The 18,957-nt window shown below is 44.7% G+C and overlaps 1 protein-coding gene across 3 annotated transcripts in view; it reads left to right on the top strand.

Annotated features, from left to right (window-relative positions):
- Nucleotides 1-15,353, top strand: part of CCZ1 (CCZ1 homolog, vacuolar protein trafficking and biogenesis associated) — a 61,076-nt gene extending 45,723 nt beyond the window's left edge. For all 3 annotated transcript variants that reach the window (XM_073543077.1, XM_073543076.1, XM_073543075.1), the window contains exons 11-16: nt 3,117-3,228; nt 4,154-4,187; nt 7,766-7,883; nt 8,229-8,387; nt 9,221-9,348; nt 15,026-15,353. In XM_073543077.1, the coding sequence (XP_073399178.1) occupies nt 3,117-3,228; nt 4,154-4,187; nt 7,766-7,883; nt 8,229-8,387; nt 9,221-9,348; nt 15,026-15,081 (607 nt within the window). In that variant the 3' untranslated portion in view covers nt 15,082-15,353. The remainder of the gene's footprint in view (nt 1-3,116; nt 3,229-4,153; nt 4,188-7,765; nt 7,884-8,228; nt 8,388-9,220; nt 9,349-15,025) is intronic.
- Nucleotides 15,354-18,957: the final 3,604 nt, after the last annotated feature.

The raw sequence follows: 18,957 nt of genomic DNA on the forward strand, positions 1-18,957 counted from the left end.
AGGATTAGATACACGGCTCAGCAGTCAGTATCACACAGGAGAGGATTAGATACACGGCTCAGCAGTCAGTATCACACAGGAGAGGATTAGATACACGGCTCAGCAGACAGTATCACACAGGAGAGGATTAGATACACAGAACACCTTCTGACACAGACTGCAGGAGGAGCCCAGAATCCGGAACTTCTTTGTCTGGTATGAAGCTTCTCATTAACTTAAAAATTCAAACACAGATTAAAAAAAGAAGCACAAGACTGATTCCTCCAACCTAGGTATCATTTTAATCGGTGTAACAGTGCCAACCTGACAATGCTGGCTCTGACGGGATGATGTGGGATATTAGGGGTAGTAGTCCGGTAGCTCTGGCTGACGGGATGATGTGGGATATTAGGGGTAGTAGTCAGGTGGCTCTGGCTGACGGGATTATGTGGGATATTAGGGGTAGTAGTCCGGTGGCTCTGGCTGACGGGATAATGTGGGATATTAGGGGTAGTAGTCCGGTGGCTCTGGCTGACGGGATGATGTGGGATATTAGGGGTAGTAGTCCGGTGGCTCTGGCTGACAGGATGATGTGGGATATTAGGGGTAGTAGTCCGGTGACTCTGGCTGATGGGATGATGTGGAATATTAGTGGTAGTAGTCCGTTGGCTCTGGCGGACGGGATGATGTGGGATATTAGGGGTAGTAGTCCGGTGGCTCTGGCTGACGGGATGATGTGGGATATTAGGGGTAGTAGTCTGGTGGCTCTGGCTGACGGGATGATGTGGGATATTAGGGGTAGAAGTCCGGTGGCTCTGACGGGATGATGTGGGATATTAGGGGTAGAAGTCCGGTGGCTCTGACGGGATGATGTGGGATATTAGGGGTAGTAGTCCGGTGGCTCTGACGGGATGATGTGGGATATTAGGGGTAGTAGTCTGGTGGCTCTGGATGATGTGGGATATTAGGGGTAGTAGTCTGGTGGCTCTGGCAGAAGGGATTATGTGGGATATTAGGGGTAGTAGTCCGGTTGCTCTGGTTGACGGGATGATGTGGGATATTAGGGGTAGCTGTCCGGTTGCTCTGGTTGACGGGATGATGTGGGATATTAGGGGTAGTTGTCTGGTGGCTCTGACGGGATGATGTGGGATATTAGGGGTAGTAGTCCGGTTGCTCTGGTTGACGGGATGATGTGGGATATTAGGGGTAGCTGTCCGGTTGCTCTGGTTGACGGGATGATGTGGGATATTAGGGGTAGTTGTCTGGTGGCTCTGACGGGATGATGTGGGATATTATAGTGAATGTGGCTATGCGGTGTGGGCGGGGCTCTACACTCAGAGAGAGAGATATATATATATATATATATATATATATATATATATATATATATAAAATTTACTATGCCCGGGCAACGCCGGGTTCTTCAGCTAATATATATATATATAATTTTATACATAAAAAAAATTTCCCAAGAGGAATAATAAAGAAACAGCACGATGCAGAGTTCTAAGATATGAGGATTTAAAATTATTTTATGGGCAATGCACGCATTTATTACAACAAACATTGTAGGAGAGATGGCAGTTTTTTTTTTTGTTGTGATAAGTCTGATATATTAAAATATGCGTGATCGTAAGGCTATGTGCACACGTACGGAATTCCTGCGTATTTTATGCGTTTTTGCTGCGTTTTTTTCGGCGTAAAATAAGCAGCCCATTGTATTCAATGGCATTCCGCACTTGCTGTGCTAATTCTGCTTATTTTTCCGCTGCAAAATCGCATCGCAGAAAAATACGCAGCATGCTCATTCTTTCTGCGGAATCGTGGGAATTCCGCACACATAGGAATGCATTGTCCACCATGCGCAAAGTAAACGGAAAATGCGCGGATGGTACCCAGGATTTGGAGGAGAGGAGATTCTCCTCCAGGCTTTGGGTACCATATCCCTGTAAAAAAAAAGAATTAAAATAAAAAATCATGTTATTCTCATCTTCCGGCGTCCCTAGGCCTCAGCGATGCTCCCGGAAAGTCCCGTTCCCAGCGGTGTCTTGCGACAATGACCTTTGATGAAGTGGCGGTCTCGCGATACCGCTACGTCATCAAAGGTCATTGTCGCAAGGCACCGCTGGGAACGGGACTTTCCGGGAGCATCGCTGAGCCCTAGGGACGCCGGAAGATGAGAATAACATGATTTTTTTATTTTTTTTATTTTTAACTTTATATCTTTTTACTACTGATGCTGCATAGGCAGCCTCAATAGTAAAAAGTTGGTCACACTAGTCACTTGGAAAATGCTAGTATTCTGCAAGCTAATTATGCTTGCAAAACGCTAGTTAAAATGCGGGAAATACGCAGGAATTACGCATGCGGAATTCTAGCGTATTTCCCGCGGCATGGAATTGCGGAATTCCTGTGGAAATTTCCATGGGAATTCCGGACGTGTGCACATAGCTTAAAGGTGAACTTTGGTACTTGGGGTGTATATACACTGGCTTATTATCTGAGCGTTCATAAGAACCCTTCATTCGTGATAATTGGCCAGTCTAAACAGACTACCAATCGCCTTACAAACAAGTAAAATGCTTGTTCGTCGGGTGAAATGATTTTTCAAGATGGTACAGTTCACGTTTACTTGTTTTCGGTCTATCTCCGCCCCCTCCTTTTATTTTGATTGAGAGCTCTGGCTTTATAAATCTAGAGAAAAGTGGAGATAGAAGGGAAACAAGTAGGTGGGAAGGTGCACTGAACTGTTTGGCCACACTAAGGGTGCACTGTACAGGGTTTGAACATTTATTCTGTGCTGACACTCCATTCAAGCTTGCTTTAAAAAAAAATCCTCAATCTTGGCAGCACATCGTCCTGTGCAAGCAAAACATGTGCTGCCGAGATCAATGAAAATATTCACGCACAAAATGATTTCAGAGACTATTGTTCTGTACTCCCTAAAACCATTTTTTAGTAATGCACTGACCTATCCAGCGCTAGCGAAAAGTTGTGTTTTTAGTTCCGGAACTTTTTTTTTTAATGTTTTTAGGGGCCATCAATGCCACTCTAGTGAAAATCTAGTAATTCTTTTGTCGTTCACAGGCTCCGGCCTCTTTCCTGTTGACATTCTCTTGTACTTGTTTTCTCCATAGGTTCCTGACTGGCCCTTTAAATCTCCAAGATCCTGAAGCAAAATTTAGATTTCCTAAAATCTTTGTTAATACCGATGACACCTATGAAGAGCTTCATCTAATTGTTTACAAGGTGATGATCTGTCTTACTTTTTTTTTGTGCTGTGCTAAATCTATCGTACGGAATCTTTAGACAATTTACAGCGCTGCTCCTGTTCTCTATACACTCACCGATCGCTGTCGTTCCCAGTTTACAGCGCTGCTCCTGTTCCCTATACATTTGCTGCTCGCATTTGTTCCCAGTTTACAGTCTTGCGCTGGTTCTCTATACACTCACCGATTGCTGTCGTTCCCAGTTTACAGTGCTCCTCCGGTTCTCTTCTGGGTTACTTGATGGTTCTTCCAACTTGCCGGATCACATTGGGGTCTATATGCGAACCGGAAGTGGAATTTACAATGTAAGTCTATGGGACCTCGCTCTGACGCTCTGTAGACTTTCATTGTAAAGGCCTCTTTCAGCTCTCGCATAGACCCCCCCCCCCCCGATGTGATTGGGCAAGCCAGAAGAACTGTCACGTGAGTAGAGAGTTGCGGGGTGATGCTGAAAACCGGGGAAGTCGGCAATCTCTGTTAGGGGCAGATGCTGTCTGCATAACGCAGCCAGGTATGGTGCAAGGTCACTACTTCCCTCACCTGCCATACGATGTAATGATGTGTCCTATGTCCAGAAGGGGTTAATAGGATAGGCGTGATATTACAGGGAAGCGTCACGTACACGTATACTGTCTTATTAATTCATAATTTCTGAATGCCAGTCTGTGCTTAGTGACCCCTCAGACGCCCCGTCTAGACAATGAGCGGCCAGCAGAGCCGGCTCCGGGGATCTCATAAGCTTTTATTTCCACCCCCGATATATTTAGAAGGTACAGCGGAGATTCCCCGGACGGCATTGTGTTAATGAAGCTGTGATTGTGATGGCGCCTGTAGCCCGGATAACAGATGGTTTGTCAGACGCTCTCATGTACTCGCTCAACATCATGTCTTTCTTTTGTCATCAGGCCATGAGCGCCTCCGTCTGTTTTATGATTGATGGTGAGTATCAGCCTCCCCTCCGCCTGATTTCCCTTCCACCAGGTTTGATACATCTTCTTCTTTTTTTTTATATATCATAACAAAAATTCCCATATACCGCTACATAGGAAGAAATGAAGAGATCCCAACTATAAAAAAAAACAAACAATTTTACAGCCTATAGTTTGACCGCACTGTCCATTTTTATGTCTTATTTTTTCATATTGTGTGCTCCAGCGTCCCCTATACGGCATTTTCCTTTAATTGTATGGATTTTATTGGATATATGAAATAAAATCGGTTTTTTTTTTTATATTTGTGATCTCTTCATTTCTTCCTATGTAGCGGTATATGGGAATTTTTGTTCTGATATTATGCGAAGTGCCCTTTGCACTTATTGGGACATTTGTTGATTCATCTTTTTTTTTTTTTTTTTTTGTATGTTATTGGCAGGGTTTTGTTTTTTAAATTACTTTATGTATATATTAACCAGGTTTTCGTTTAATAAATGGATTCTGTATTTTATTTTATTTTTTATTTTAAAGGGGTATTCCCACCTCTAAGATCGTATCCCAATATATAGTTGGTATAATGGTAATATTAGCAAATGCTGCCAATTAGAAATGTAGAAAAAAACACAGTATAACAAATGTGTAAAAAAAAATATATATATAACAGTAAACAGCCAGTGCTAGTAAAAAGATAACACAAACAGGGTATTTAGTTAATACGTTTTTTTGCAAAAAAATGCATACTAAGCTGCTCCACCAAACGTCAAGGTATACCCCTCAGAGCAGTCCTAACCAATGGATTTAAGACCCGATCATGTGAAGAGTACCTACTATATGAGCAGGATTCAGAAAGGCGCTGCCCGATGTGGACACGCTGTGCAAGACTGCTTTTTATGTGCATGGCTCACAAGAGAGGGGCGGAGATCTCCCAAAACTTGCAAAAGCAAGAAACTAATAGATTGCAAACACACATGAGCCATGCACAAAGTAAACAAGTCGGTAGGACAGTGTTCACACCACCCAAAGACTGAAACACAGAAAAAACACAGATCTCAACCCCTCCCATGTGGGCCATGCACATATAAAGCCGTCATACACAGCGTGTCCACAGCAGACATTAACTTTCTGAATCCTGCTCATATAGGTACTGTTCACATGATCAGGTTTTAAATACATTGCATAGGACTGCTCTGAGGGGTATACCTTGGCGTTTGGTGGAGCGGCTTAGTATACATTTTTTTGCAAAAAAATGTATCAACTAAATACCCTGTTTTTGTTATCTTTTTACTAGCACTTGCTGTCTACGGTTATATTTTTTTTACAACAGAGTATTTTTAAACGTTTGTTATACTGTTTTATTTCTGTGTTTTAGTCTTTGGGTGATGTGAATACTGTCCTACCGACTTGTTCACTTTCTGCATGGCTCATGTGTTTGTAATCAATTAGAAAGGGAGTATAGTTCTTCTGATAGGCTATGTCCCTGACCCCATTTGCAGGGCATTGCAGTAGTGTAGGTATGTATGGTTATGAGCACTCATATAATGACAGTTTAGTGGTCATAATCATGGATTCCTAAGCTACCGCAATGCTCTAGGTGAGGTAAGGGACATGGCTAATCAGAAGAACTATACTACATTTCTAATTGGAGTTATTTGTTAATATTTTATTAAAACTACTTCATATTGAGATAGGATATTGATGTTTGTTTTCGGCATTTAAGGAAAAACAAATGAATGTAATAAAATAAGTTATGTTCACTAGGTAAATCCCAGGCTGTTTAAATTCCAGTCTGTGTTAAAAAGTACCTGTCACTTGACATAAATAAAAATAAATAAATAAAATGATTCTTTCCCTGTATGTAAATCTAGTAATTTAGCCAAATGGGTGTGGTCTTCAACTAGTCTTGAGGACCGCGCCCAGTTGGCTAAAAATAATAGTTTTACATGCAAGGAAAAAAGAGCCATATCTTCAGAAAGAAGAGGGGCAGGAAAAAGAGAAAATCTGTTGGATTACGGAGAACAGCGGCGTTTACACCTGGTAGCAATGCCACATAATTACAGCAAGCGACAGGTCCTCCTTAAAGTGGTTTTCTGGTTATAATCACTTACATTAATGACGACTAGATCAGTGGTGCCCCCACTAAGATCGGAAGCACGACTACAGCTCCATTTTAACCCCCCCCTTCTGATGACTGATGGAGGTCTCGAACCTTGGACCACCACGATCCGGTTACCCTGCGGATAACGTGCCTCCACGGCCAATGGCTGTTGTGCATGCACAGCATAAGGCCCCCAAGGACCCATCAAGTGCAATGTAAGGATGATCTGCTGCTCCATAAGAAGGCAGAGGGCAATGTGAACATTTAGTACTTGGGTTTAAAAAAAAAAAAAGTGATCCAAAATGTTTTACCAGCTGTAGATCTGAGACCGTCTAGAAAACAAATGGAGCGAAGACAGCGTAGAATAGACTGCACAGCCCAGCATTGCCCACAGTGACTCCACCGGTAAACTCCGTGACCCGATGTACTATCTGGTTGTACTTCCAGCAACCCTGCCCTATAATAAGCTTGCAAATACCCCCTCCCCTACGTGCGTCCCCTCTCTTCTTACTTCTTGTCAGCATGAGCACTTGGCTCCAGGTTTCTGCTGAAAGAGCTGCTCCCTCATTCCTGAGCAAAACTGTGGTGTAAGGACTTTGACACTTCGACCCTTCCTCAGGACGATCCTCCACCAAACGAGGCTTCCTGAAGCCCAGAGGTCTAGTGCCAAAAAAGTGTGTGTTTTTTTTTGTTTTGTTTTTTTTACTCCCATTTTTGGTGCAGATTTTTTCCCTACAGTTTAGGTGAAATGTGCAGCAAAAACGCTGAAAGAATTGACATGCGGCAGATTTAAAATCTGCAAGTCACAAAAAAATGCAACGTGTGCATGAGGCTTCAGGATTCTCGTTCACTTTGCGTCCGTATTCCCTCCAGGTTTTATCAGAAATCTGCACTGAAAAAACGCAATGTGCGCACACATCTTAAAGGTTCACGGCCGATGTAATAGGCATTCACTAGTCTGATTTTCCATAAGGCGTCTCGTGACTCAGGAGGAATGGCGTTGCACCTGTTGTTCAGATGTGGCCCCTGGTTAGGCTTTGTTCTGATCTACTTTGTGGCCTCCCATGTGAAGGGCACAGGCGGCACCTGATCATCCCAATTTGCTTACAGCGAGGTCTGTCCGTTTCTTCCAAGGGTTCTTCAAAAAGTAACAAAGGCTCGTAATCGGCTGCCGACGTAGGTGTGAACAGCACCTTAGTGGTTTCTGAAATGCCATGACTGTGGGGCTTGAGGTTCTTCAGTGGCGTAACGCCAAGCTCGTGGTCCCTAACGCAAAACCCCCGGCGGGACCTTTTCTGTTCCCCTAGGCTCTTGGCCTGCACCCACTATAGTTACACATCCCGATCAAGAGTTCTGCTTTAACTCCCGCTGGGCAGAAGGTTCCCTGTAGCATTGTTTTGGGGTTTTTTTCACCTACATTAGTCCACATGTTTACGATAATCATCTTCCATGCGTGTTTTTTTTTTTTTTTTGTTTCCTTTTTTTTCTAGTATCTGTACATCTTACTCCGGATTTCTGTCGAAAACTGGACAGCCTTGTAGGACCTCAGCTTACAGTGTTGGCATCTGACATCTGCGAGCAGTACAACATCAACAGGAGAACATCTGGGTACGTGAACATCTTCCTATTACACATTGATGGCTGCCCTGTTCAGGGTAAGAGATCATGAATTTATGATCATTGGGGGGGTCCGACTGCTGGGACCCTCAACGATCCCAAAGTGCTTTGTGTGAGTGGAGCAAACATGAATGTGCATCACAGCTGCTTTCTATAGTAGTGATGGTCACACTTGCCCACCTCCACTCCATGCACCCCGGGGACTTCAGGACCCCGTTCTCAGCAGCTGGAGCCCCAGCGATCATACATGTATCCTGTGTATAGGCCATATGTTATTAGTGTCGGCTTCCGGGTGGTCATCTGAGTTTGACCCTTTTCTCTCCTTTTAATCTTTAGGTCGGAGAAGGAACCTCAGTTCAAGTTTATTTATTTCAACCACATGAACCTAGCGGAGAAAAGTACAATACACCTCAAGAAGACGCCGAGCGTCTCGCTTACTTGTGTACAGCCGGAGCTTATGAAGATTCTCGGAGATATAAATAGCGATTTCACAAGGTGGGATTTTCTGTGCCTTTATAGATGGCACCTTTCAGAATGCAGCCCCCTTACACCCCCCAGTAAACAGCTGATTTTTGCCTGACCTGACAGTTTCCTGCAGTGGTCAACGAAGGTGAAATGAACAAAATGATGGTTATGCAAAAAAAAAATGGACGTCAATGTAATATATGGACAGCTTGGGTCACCGGAACTGAAGCCACTCTTTCATTGAGAGGGTCCTAGAGAACCACTATGACGTCCAAATGCCAACATAGAGCGACATAGAGGGTTTTTTTTATTTTATAAATGGAAACCATATCGCGCCTCCAGAGCCGTCACAGAATGGATCAGACCCCGTTGATCTATAATGGTTTGCGCGTTTTTTGCTGCGCCATTCTTTCCATCATGTTTGAGTGATCCGCTGGCCGAGCGTTTGACGCTAGGTTGGTCACAATCTTGGCTTGTCCTGTATGTGACGGTGCAGTTTGGTGGTCCGGAGCCCGCTATGGGCCAGCTTCAGATTGTGGTCAGGTTTAGCAGTCCATGGGCAGACCTCCAATCTAATAATCTCATCATGCCAGGCTGTTAATGATCCTCATTAAATCACATATATTGTCGTAAATCTCTGTGATCGGAGCAAAGAGTGACCTGGATTGACTTCATCATCTGCACCCATCTTCACTGTCCCTCCCCCCCACTACAGATCAATGAGATCATGTGCAAGTAGGAGAGGTGCAGCTTTCATTCCCAGATTCCATCATTTGTAACTATGGGTACGAGTGTCCAGATTTACATACCCCTTGCTTATTTATTTTTTTTATTGCTTTGTACTTTCTCATCTCCTGTTTCAGAATTGATGAAGATGAAGAAATCATAGTAAAAGCCATGAGTGATTACTGGGTGGTAGGGAAGAAGTCTGATCAGCGGGAGCTCTACGTCATCCTCAACCAAAAGAATTCCAACTTAATTGAAGTAAACGGTGAGTGTCTGGCGGACCCATTGATGATTCCCTCTAAATGGGTAGCGGTGAGGGTCCGAGATGAGCAAATACATTCACAGGACCCTGGTCAGTATTCTGTGTCTGCTGGAGAGGAGCCCCGCTACCCGCCATCTACATCCGAAGGCTATTGTTTTTTGATCAATCTGCAAATCGTGTGCATGTTGCGCCACAATGATGACATCGTGACAGGCCGGCTAATCAGAAGAGGAGCCGCAGCTGCCGTCTCATAGGAGGCTCCTATCCTGCAGCCTTAGAATACTATCGAATCGATTCGTCTCTGGGAGGAGTGTTTTGTGGCCTCCTCCTGTGCCGTGGTGAGGCCTCCTCCTGTGCTGTGTTGGGGCCTGTGCCGTGGTGTGGCCTCCTCCTGTGCCGTGGTGTGGCCTCTGCCGTGGTGTGGCCTCCTCCTGTGCCGTGGTGTGGCCTCCTCCTGTGCCGTGGTGTGGCCTCCTGTGCTGTTGGGGCCTATGCTGTGGTGTGGCCTCCTCCTGTGCTGTGGCCTCCGCCTGTGCTGTGGTGTGGCCTCCTCCTGTGCCGTGTTGGGGCCTGTGCCGTGGTGTGGCCTCCTCCTGTGCCGTGGTGTGGCCTCCTCCTGTGCCGTGGCCTCCTCCTGTGCCGTGGTGTGGCCTCCTCCTGTGCTGTTGGGGCCTCCTCCTGTGCTGTTGGGGCCTCCTCCTGTGCTGTGGCCTCCGCCTGTGCTGTGGTGTGGCCTCCTCCTGTGCCGTGTTGGGGCCTGTGCCGTGGTGTGGCCTCCTCCTGTGCCGTGGTGTGGCCTCCTCCTGTGCCGTGGTGTGGCCCCCTCCTGTGCCGTGGTGTGGCCTCCTCCTGTGCTGTTGGGGCCTGTGCTGTGGTGTGGCCGCCTCCTGTGCTGTGGCCTCCTCCTGTGCTGTGTTGGGGCCTGTGCCGTGGTGTGGCCTCCTCCTGTGCTGTGTTGGGGCCTGTGCCGTGGTGTGGCCTCCTCCTGTGCTGTGGCCTCCGCCTGTGCTGTGGTGTGGCCTCCTCCTGTGCTGTGTTGGGGCCTGTGCCGTGGTGTGGCCTCCTCCTGTGCTGTGTTGGGGCCTGTGCTGTGGTGTGGCCTCCTGTGCCATAGATATCGAATTGAAGCAGCAGGTCACATTCTCATGTATAGCTCCGTTAATGCTCCTCCTAGCCCCTAGCCTGCTGCTGGGGTCAATGACAAATTGGGGGGGTCTTCTATTCTGGCGATCAATGAGGGTGCAGTTGGTCAAATTAAATTTCCTAATACTTAGATATCGCTATCTTTAATGTATTTTTGGTGACTTTTGGGCTCTCACCCCCCCCCCCACAATTTTCCATATTTTTTTTCACTTTAATTTGCGAAATATTGAGGAGTACATTTATTAATATCAATAATTTTACTCCTGTTGCATATTGGGATGAGATGGGAATAACCCTTTAAAATAAAATAAACACGAATGGTAAGTCTGGGGTGCTTTAATGTTTTGGATCCTTGTACCATTTTTGGATTAATAATGTTTTTTAACATGCAGTCTACTGTAGTTATGGCATTTTTTTTTCCTCATGGAGGTTTTTTTTTCCATAGCCCTTTTTTTTTTTTTTTGGAGATCAAAAACAGCAGAAAAAAAAAAATTCACGCTAATAACTAAGCTAAGTGATCGCAGTAATGGAGGAGAGCCGGTGGGGGAAATTCTGAAGTGTCAGCAGAAGAGTCCAGGTGTCGTTCACAGCCTGTGTGTTCTGCGAATGGAGAGAGGCTGCTGACAGATCCTCTTATTTCTCCATTGACCGGATTCCTCGGAGACTCTCTGGGGAGGAGGAACACTCCTTTTAATATCAGGCAAATTGCTCCTGCTTGTATAGCGAGAATGGTAACTGCTCTGATATATCAGCGACGAATGGGGATCACGTGCCCCCTGACCATCAGTTAATGTGATCGTCAACGATCACCTGTGGGAAAAGCGAAGTATATCTCCTGCAGTGCCACCACAGGAGAAATGAAGTATTGCACCATGCCTACAGTGGCATGTAAAAGTTTGGGCACCCCTGGTCAAAATTACTGTTATTTTGAACAGTTAATCAAGTTGAAGATGAAATGATCTCTAAAGGACCTAAAGTTACAGATGACACGTTTACTTTGTATTTTACGCAAAAAAAAAAAATATATATATACACACACACACACACACACACACACACACACACACACACACACACACACACACACACACACACACATATACATACACACACACACACACACATATATAGGGAAGGCCAGATCATGCAAATTTCCCAGCTTTATGAAAACCCTGCCATCTCTATCCTTGTGCCAAAAAACAGCAGCCATGGGTTCTTCTAAGCAGCTGTCTAGCACTCTGAAAATGGTGGGGGCCCCCAAAGCAGGAGAAGGCTATAAGAAGACAGCGAAGTGTTTTCAGGTTGCTCTTTCTTCAGTTCGAAATGTAATTAAGAAATGGCAGTTACCAGGAATAGTGGAGGTCAAGATTAGAGTTGAGCGAATTTGTTCGGGTTCCCTCTTATTTGGCAAGCTATAGTGCTTACCGAATAAGCTACAGAGGGAACCCAGCTTTTTGGATCGCTGCGGCTGATCGGCGCCGCAGCTGCAAGTGTTGCGGCTGTGTCACTGTCACAGCAAATGCATGGAGAGCCCAACACACAGGCAAGCCCAAAAGACATTCAAAAAGATTTAACAGACCCTGGAGTTGTGATACTTTGTTCTACTGTTCAGAGACACTTGCACAAATATGGCCTTCATGGAAGAGTCATCAGAAGAAAACCTCTCCTGCGTCCTCGCCATAAAATTAAGCGTCAGAAGTATGCAAAATAACATCCAAACAAGCTGATGCATTTTGTAAAAAAGTCCTGTGGACTGATGAGGTTAAAATAAAACTCTTTGGCGACAATAATGAAAGGTATGTGTGGAGAAAATCTGTGGCTAGACCTCACAATAGCAGTGCATGCAAGACAACCCAGGAATCTCACAGGACTGGAAGAATTTTCCAAGGAAGAATGGATGACAATCCCTCAAACAAGAATTGAAAGACTCTTGTCTGGCTACAAAAAGCGTTTACAACTGTGATACATGCAAAAGGGGGTACTACTAGGTACTAACCATGGAGGGTGCCCAAACTTTTGCATCGGCCCATTTTCCTGTTTGTAATTTTTAAAAGGATGAAAATCATATCTTTATATCATTTTTTGCCTAATGTGGGAGGGATCCATGCTGGAGCCTCTGGAGTCTCTCCCAGGGTTCTGTATGCCAGGTACGGGAACCTCCAGAGGCATGGCACTGACAGAAGTGCTAGCCCTCCTAGTACCTCGGTGCCTCTCTCGGACAGGTCATGTTACTTCGGTCTCTTGTTACTGTTCCATGCTAAATGTTGGATCGGCTCCGAGACGTCATCAATATTCATCCCATCTTTTTTCAGCAGATGGTCTTAATAATTAAAAACCAAGCGCGAGCCATGCACCTTGACATTGAAGGCATAGCTGAATTCAGTAGGTCTCATTACAATGTGCTAATCCTGCCGGGGGTATAAATGTCATGATTAAAGCCCGAAGTGTCAGTGCAGCCATCACAGGTGCCAGTGTTATTCACAAAGTGTTTTGACAACCATAATTGTCACTTAGCTGAGTGATTGATGTGCAGGAAATAAGCGCTCGTACGCCTATATGTCGGAGCCGGGCTGTAATTGCATCTGAATGTATGGATATTAATAGTCGCCTGTTCACATTTAGAACTGCTGACTGTACATGGCCCTGATTACACGCAGTTAGGAAAGCAGCGTCTTTACTGCCGCAGACCAGTGTACACCACCCACTAGTGTGGCCGTCCACCTGTCACATTATAAAGCCCATAACTTTATATGTTATGTGATGTCCGGGACACCATACCCAAGGGGCTCCAATTTACAAACCTAATTCCTGCTCTTTACCTAGATGTCGGGGGCTTCATGGTAAGCACATATGCTCCGGTGGGCACCTCTCGTTTACTTGGGTTGCACAAAGCAAATTTCCAAATTTTATGAACAGCTCAATTGATGCCACTGGTTATTGAATCACTGGTTCCTGGTGAATTTTTAGAACTTTCTTTCTTGAAAACAAGTACCGTAGCGCTTTTTTCTATCCCCTTAACAGATATTATGTGCACAGTGCATGTATTCATATACTCACTGATTGCTGTAGTCTTGCATTCATTCTCAGGTCCTTTTCTGGGTCTCGCATGCTCAGGTCCTCTTCTGTGTCTTGCATGCTCAGGTCCTCTTCTGTGTCTTGCACTCTGTGGTCCTTTTCTGGGTCTTGCTTTCTCTGGTCCTTTTCTGGGTCTTGCACTCTGTGGTCCTTTTCTGGGTCTTGCTTTCTCTGGTCCTTTTCTGGGTCTTGCACTCTGTGGTCCTTTTCTGGGTCTTGCACTCTGTGGTCCTTTTCTGGGTCTTGCACTCTGTGGTCCTCTTCTGCACCACATGTCCGCCTGTGTACCTACCTGGATCACACAGTGACTTCTAGTCCCTTTCTAGTTGTAATTTTATTACTCACATCAAGGCACTAATAGGATGGCATGTGATTCCAGCTCACACTAGAATGTATATGATGTGGCTAAGCTCATTGGTAGTCACAGAAGAGGACCTGAACAGAGCCGAGAAAGGAAGACGACAGTTATTGTTTAAGTATTTTAAAGGGTATCTGTCAGCAGATTTTTTCTATGTAATCCGACAGCAGCACTGTGAAGGGACTGATACCCTTATTCCAGGTATGTGTCAATTAATTTACTGGGTGCAGCAGATGTGATAGAATCACCTTTTCTCATACACAGCTCAGTATTTGAGCTCTGCAGCAAACTCCTCCCACATCACTGATTGGCCGCTTTCTGTGTATATTGACAGAAGGCTTCCAATCAGTGGTGGGGTTGTGGTTGTACCAAGAAGCGTGTGACACCAAGTCCTGTAGTGATAATCTCCGGTTGATAAAACATTGAAACAGCAAAAACCAGCCTAGTGAGTGGCACATCGCTTGAATCTGTCTCTGTCCCTACATCATGCCGCTCTCAGATGACATAGTAAAACCCTGCTGACAATGTTCCCTTTTAATACATACACTGGGCATGTAATATCAGTGGCTAAGGCTAAATTGACACGTCCGTGAACCACAGGCTGTACGGACCATGATGTCTGGAGGGCTGGTGCCCAATGTCTTTGTCCTTTATCGTTTTGGGCATTTTTTTATTTTTTTTTCATTTTCCTGGTAGAGCTTTGCCACAGTAAAGCGATACAGTATTTGCAGTGGCTATACTCCTCGTCGTGCCCTCTATGAGCAGTGTAGCTGTGAATCCTCTCACTTTGCCCCTCCCCTCTGCATAGACTTCAACAGGCAGCTGTAATCTGATCTCTCACAATGCTGGCAGCTTGCTTAGTTTTGATCAAGGCTAAACTTAGAGCTGTGTTTTTTTTTTTTTTTTCCCGGAGTGAATGATTTGTTGAGGAATCAAAGGGAGAAGTGGCTCATAAGTGGATAAAGAAGCATATTTTTCTGATTTTAAATATATTACAAAGTTTTGTTTTATGCAAAGTACAGTGACCAGTGTCTTAGAAGATATGAAATAGAGCAACAATCTAGCATTTAATATCTAATTTATTTTTTTATTTTTTTTTTCCAGATGAAATCAAGAAGCTTTGTGCAACACAATTCAATAACATCTTCTTCCTGGACTAAGAGACTGGATCATTGAACGCGTCTCTGAGCCGGCCTGCGACCGCCGCTGTGTTCAGCATGGACAGAATATCAGTCATATTAGTGACTGGAATGACTGTTGTAAGGCAATACTTGCCTTGTAAGAAGCTACTTTCTACCTGTAGACTCGGCGATCAGATCATTTTTAGATTTTAACTATTTAGCAGCGCTCGACCCAGATCATCTTCATTTAATTTCTGTTACAGTGATACGACCGCGGCCAATAAACCCACTAATCATTCTTATACTTTTAATTGTCCGCCCTCTGCTCATCTGTTTCCTGTAAGCCGTCCTCTGCTCGGGCAAGTTTCTGGGCGTGGGAGGGTCAGTAGTGTCCGTCGTGTGCCATCTGTATGATGGGCGGGGGTCCTCGTCCGGTAAAGACCATGTCTTATCTCTCGTGCCCGTGTGTGAACAAGAGGGAAAACCTGGTGGGATCTGCTCATGTTGTTTGCAGAAAATAAACAGATCTATCACATCCTTAGATCAGTCCCATGCTTTGTAACCAGATTTTACAATGCAGACTGCAAATTAGACCTTAAACCCCATGAGGCTGGTGTGCTTTCTTTGAAAATCGATGTCTGAAGCGCTAAACTCCTTTCTTAAAGTTTTTTTATTTTCAAATCTCCGCCCACAGCTCCTCAGTGACACTCTTCCCTGCTGAGATCTCACTTTACTCACTACAAGCTGCAGCGGTCAATCAGGGTGGTTGGACAGAGACTTGAAGACACTTAGACTCGTGAGAGATTTTATTCTTTAGCTGGACTCCTAAAATTCTAATTTTAAAGGAAGGATTTTACAGCCATTCTGAGATGGATTTTCATAGCAAGCACACCAATTTCAACAGGTTTATGAGCTATGTAATGTATGCAAATTGGATTATTAAATCTGGTGATAGATTTGCTTTAAAGATGGACATATATATGTTATAATGCTAACCATTCAATGTATCTAGGGGTGTCCTGACTTTCCCATCCAATCTGGCTACTGAATTTCAATATGCCCAATTTTGTTCTACGGAGATAAGGAACCACCAAAGACGTTTGTCAGCTGATTTGTCCCAACCCGTAAAGAACATATGCATGATCAGCTAGACCGAGCGTGCATGTGCATAGAGGTGGTTGGGAGAGATCACGGCCTGCTGCAGGAATGTTAATCTGATAGTGGTCTATAGTGCGAGTGTGTGACTTCTTTGTTCAGATACGGCAGATTTGCAAGCCCCATTCATACTAATTAGACAGCTGCAGGAATTTCTACCATGTGTGAACAGCTCTCCATATTCTGCACACAGGTGCTGAGCTGGATGGATTGGCAGAGCATTGTGGCCAGCCATATTCCGGTGTCACACTACTGCCATCTAGTGGAATTTCTGGGTATTTATGTGAGATTAATGTCTGTTATTCCCCCCCAAAGACAACATCAATGATGTACTTTCAGCACCTCCATATATTTCGGATTGTAGGACACATTTTTGAAATCCATGTTATAGTTTGTATTGATGCTGATTATTGCTCCAGGTCTGTTGTGCCACTGAGAACTGACAGCAGGGGGCGCTACGGAGCATAGGGTTCTGAATTACCTTTGTAACTGCACGGCCTGGACACCGCCTGCCTATAGACAAGGCCCAGCCTGAAGCTTACCAAGTTGGTACTTATCTCTCCAATTTATCTGCAACTTACCTTTCTTATATAAATGAGAAAACAATGAGGATTAATTAATTTTAAAGGGCCTATTTTTTTGTTCCTGCGCCTCTCCAGTCCTGAGATATGGCCCCTTCTTCCTTGTGTATAATTCTACTCTTATTGGCCAAGTGGGATGGCCCTGAACTATTCATGGGCGTGTTCATAAACATCACGCCTCTTTGGGTAAAAAACTACATTTATATACAGTGAAGAAGGGGCCATATCTCCGGACTGGAGAGGAGCAGGAGCAAAAGAAAAACAGCGCTGGAGTCAGTTAAATAGCGGCAATTACATCAGTTATAATTATTTTATTTTTTTTATCAAGTGACCGGACCTCTTAGGCCGGGGTCAGACTTGCGAGAAGCTCTGACGAGTCCCGCATGTCCGCCGGCACTTGGATCGGAGTGTTTAGCTGCATGGATTTCTATGCAGCTGAACGCTCCGATCCGAGTGCCAGGTATTGACATGCGAGACTCATCCAACTTTCTCGCAAGTGTGACCCCGGCCTTACAGTCGTAAATGCATGTATAAGCCTGGACTGTCAGCTGATCAGGGTATATACAGTGGGGGAAAAAGTATTTAGCCAGCCACCAATTGTGCAAGTTCTCCCACTTAGAAAGATGAGAGAGGCCTGTAATTGACAGCATAGGTAGACCACCAGGGACCAGGACGACTGATCCGGGTACATGAAAGAATGAATGGGGCCATGTATAGTGAGATTTTGAGTGCAAACCTCCTTCCATCAGCAAGGGCATTGAAGATGAAACATGGATGGGTCTTTCAGCATGATAATGATCCCAAGCCCACTGCCAGGGCAATGATGGAGTGGCTTCGTAAGAAGCATATGAAAGTCCTGGAGTGGCCTAGCCAGTGTCCAGATCTCAACCCCATAGAAAACCTTTGGAGAGATTTGAAAGTCTGTGTTGCCCAGCGACAGGCCCAAAACGTCAATCCTCTAGAGGAGATCTGCATGGAGGAATGGGCCAACATACCACCAACAGTGTGCGCCAACCTTGTGAAGACTTACAGGAAACATTTGACCTCTGTCATTGCCAACAAAGGATATATCACAAAGTATTGAGATGAACTTTTGTTAATGACCAAATACTTATTTTCCACCGTAATTTCCAAAATAAATCTTACCAAATCAGACAAGGTGATTTTCTGGATTTGTTTTCTCATTTTGACTCTCATAGTTGAGGTCTACCTATGATGTCAATTACAGACGCCTCTCATCTTTCTAAGTGGGAGAACTTGCACAATTGGTGGCTGACTAAATACTTTCCCCCCCACTGTATATATGCCGATTCATGGAGCTCATACAGGTGGCGACCGACTCTGCACCCTGTGGAACTGACAGCCACACAGACAGCTGGCCTGTCTGTTACACCAGGGGACATCAATATTTATCATGCTCGTGACACACATTTCAGATATGAGCCCCCCGGGAAAATGGTGCTAATGTGTAAAATAGCTTGGCACTGCGTTTTGTGTAAGTTTGTGCTCGTCAGATTCATCCCAGGACAGCTGAGGCTCTTCATGTGGCAGCTGTTCCCTAAGTGATGATCCATGTATGATAGGGAAAGTGTTTCCATGTTGGGTGCCCCCTGACGTCTCCTATTCTCACTGGAGCCCTCTCTTCATCATATCACTGATTATTTTTTTAATTTTTTTAATTTTACTTATTTTTTACTGCATACAAAAATCAACCTGAGGTTCTGACCCCATCAGAAGATCCGATTATGCGATCTGTCAGTAAGGTCTCCGTGATCATCGGTCCAAACTCTGATCGCAGTGAACAGACTGACTGTCTCCCAAACTGAGCGTGACCGCCTCAATGAAACCTATGAAGAAGTCTCGCTCCGGTCAGGAGAAACGCGGCCGTTCTGAGATCGGACCAAAGATCACAGATGTCTAAAAGAGTCCTAAGTGTTCAATTGTTCTGCAGCGCCCCCACAGGCGAAATGAAATATTACTCGGTATACACTGAAATCAATGGGCCATCTATGTACGGTCACAATCTACTCTGGGTCACAGATCCTGTATGAGACCGCCCTTAATTTAGAGAAAAACTTCAAAATACTTAGTTGCTTTTGGCCAGAACTTCAGCGCCCTATGCTGTAATGTAAAATGCTCCTGTATGTGATGAATGTTGCATTTATTAATACTAGTAAAA

This window comes from Dendrobates tinctorius, unplaced genomic scaffold (assembly GCF_039654945.1).
Source record: "Dendrobates tinctorius isolate UK_male_01 unplaced genomic scaffold, ASM3965494v1 ptg000129l, whole genome shotgun sequence".
Classification (NCBI taxonomy): domain Eukaryota; kingdom Metazoa; phylum Chordata; class Amphibia; order Anura; family Dendrobatidae; genus Dendrobates; species Dendrobates tinctorius.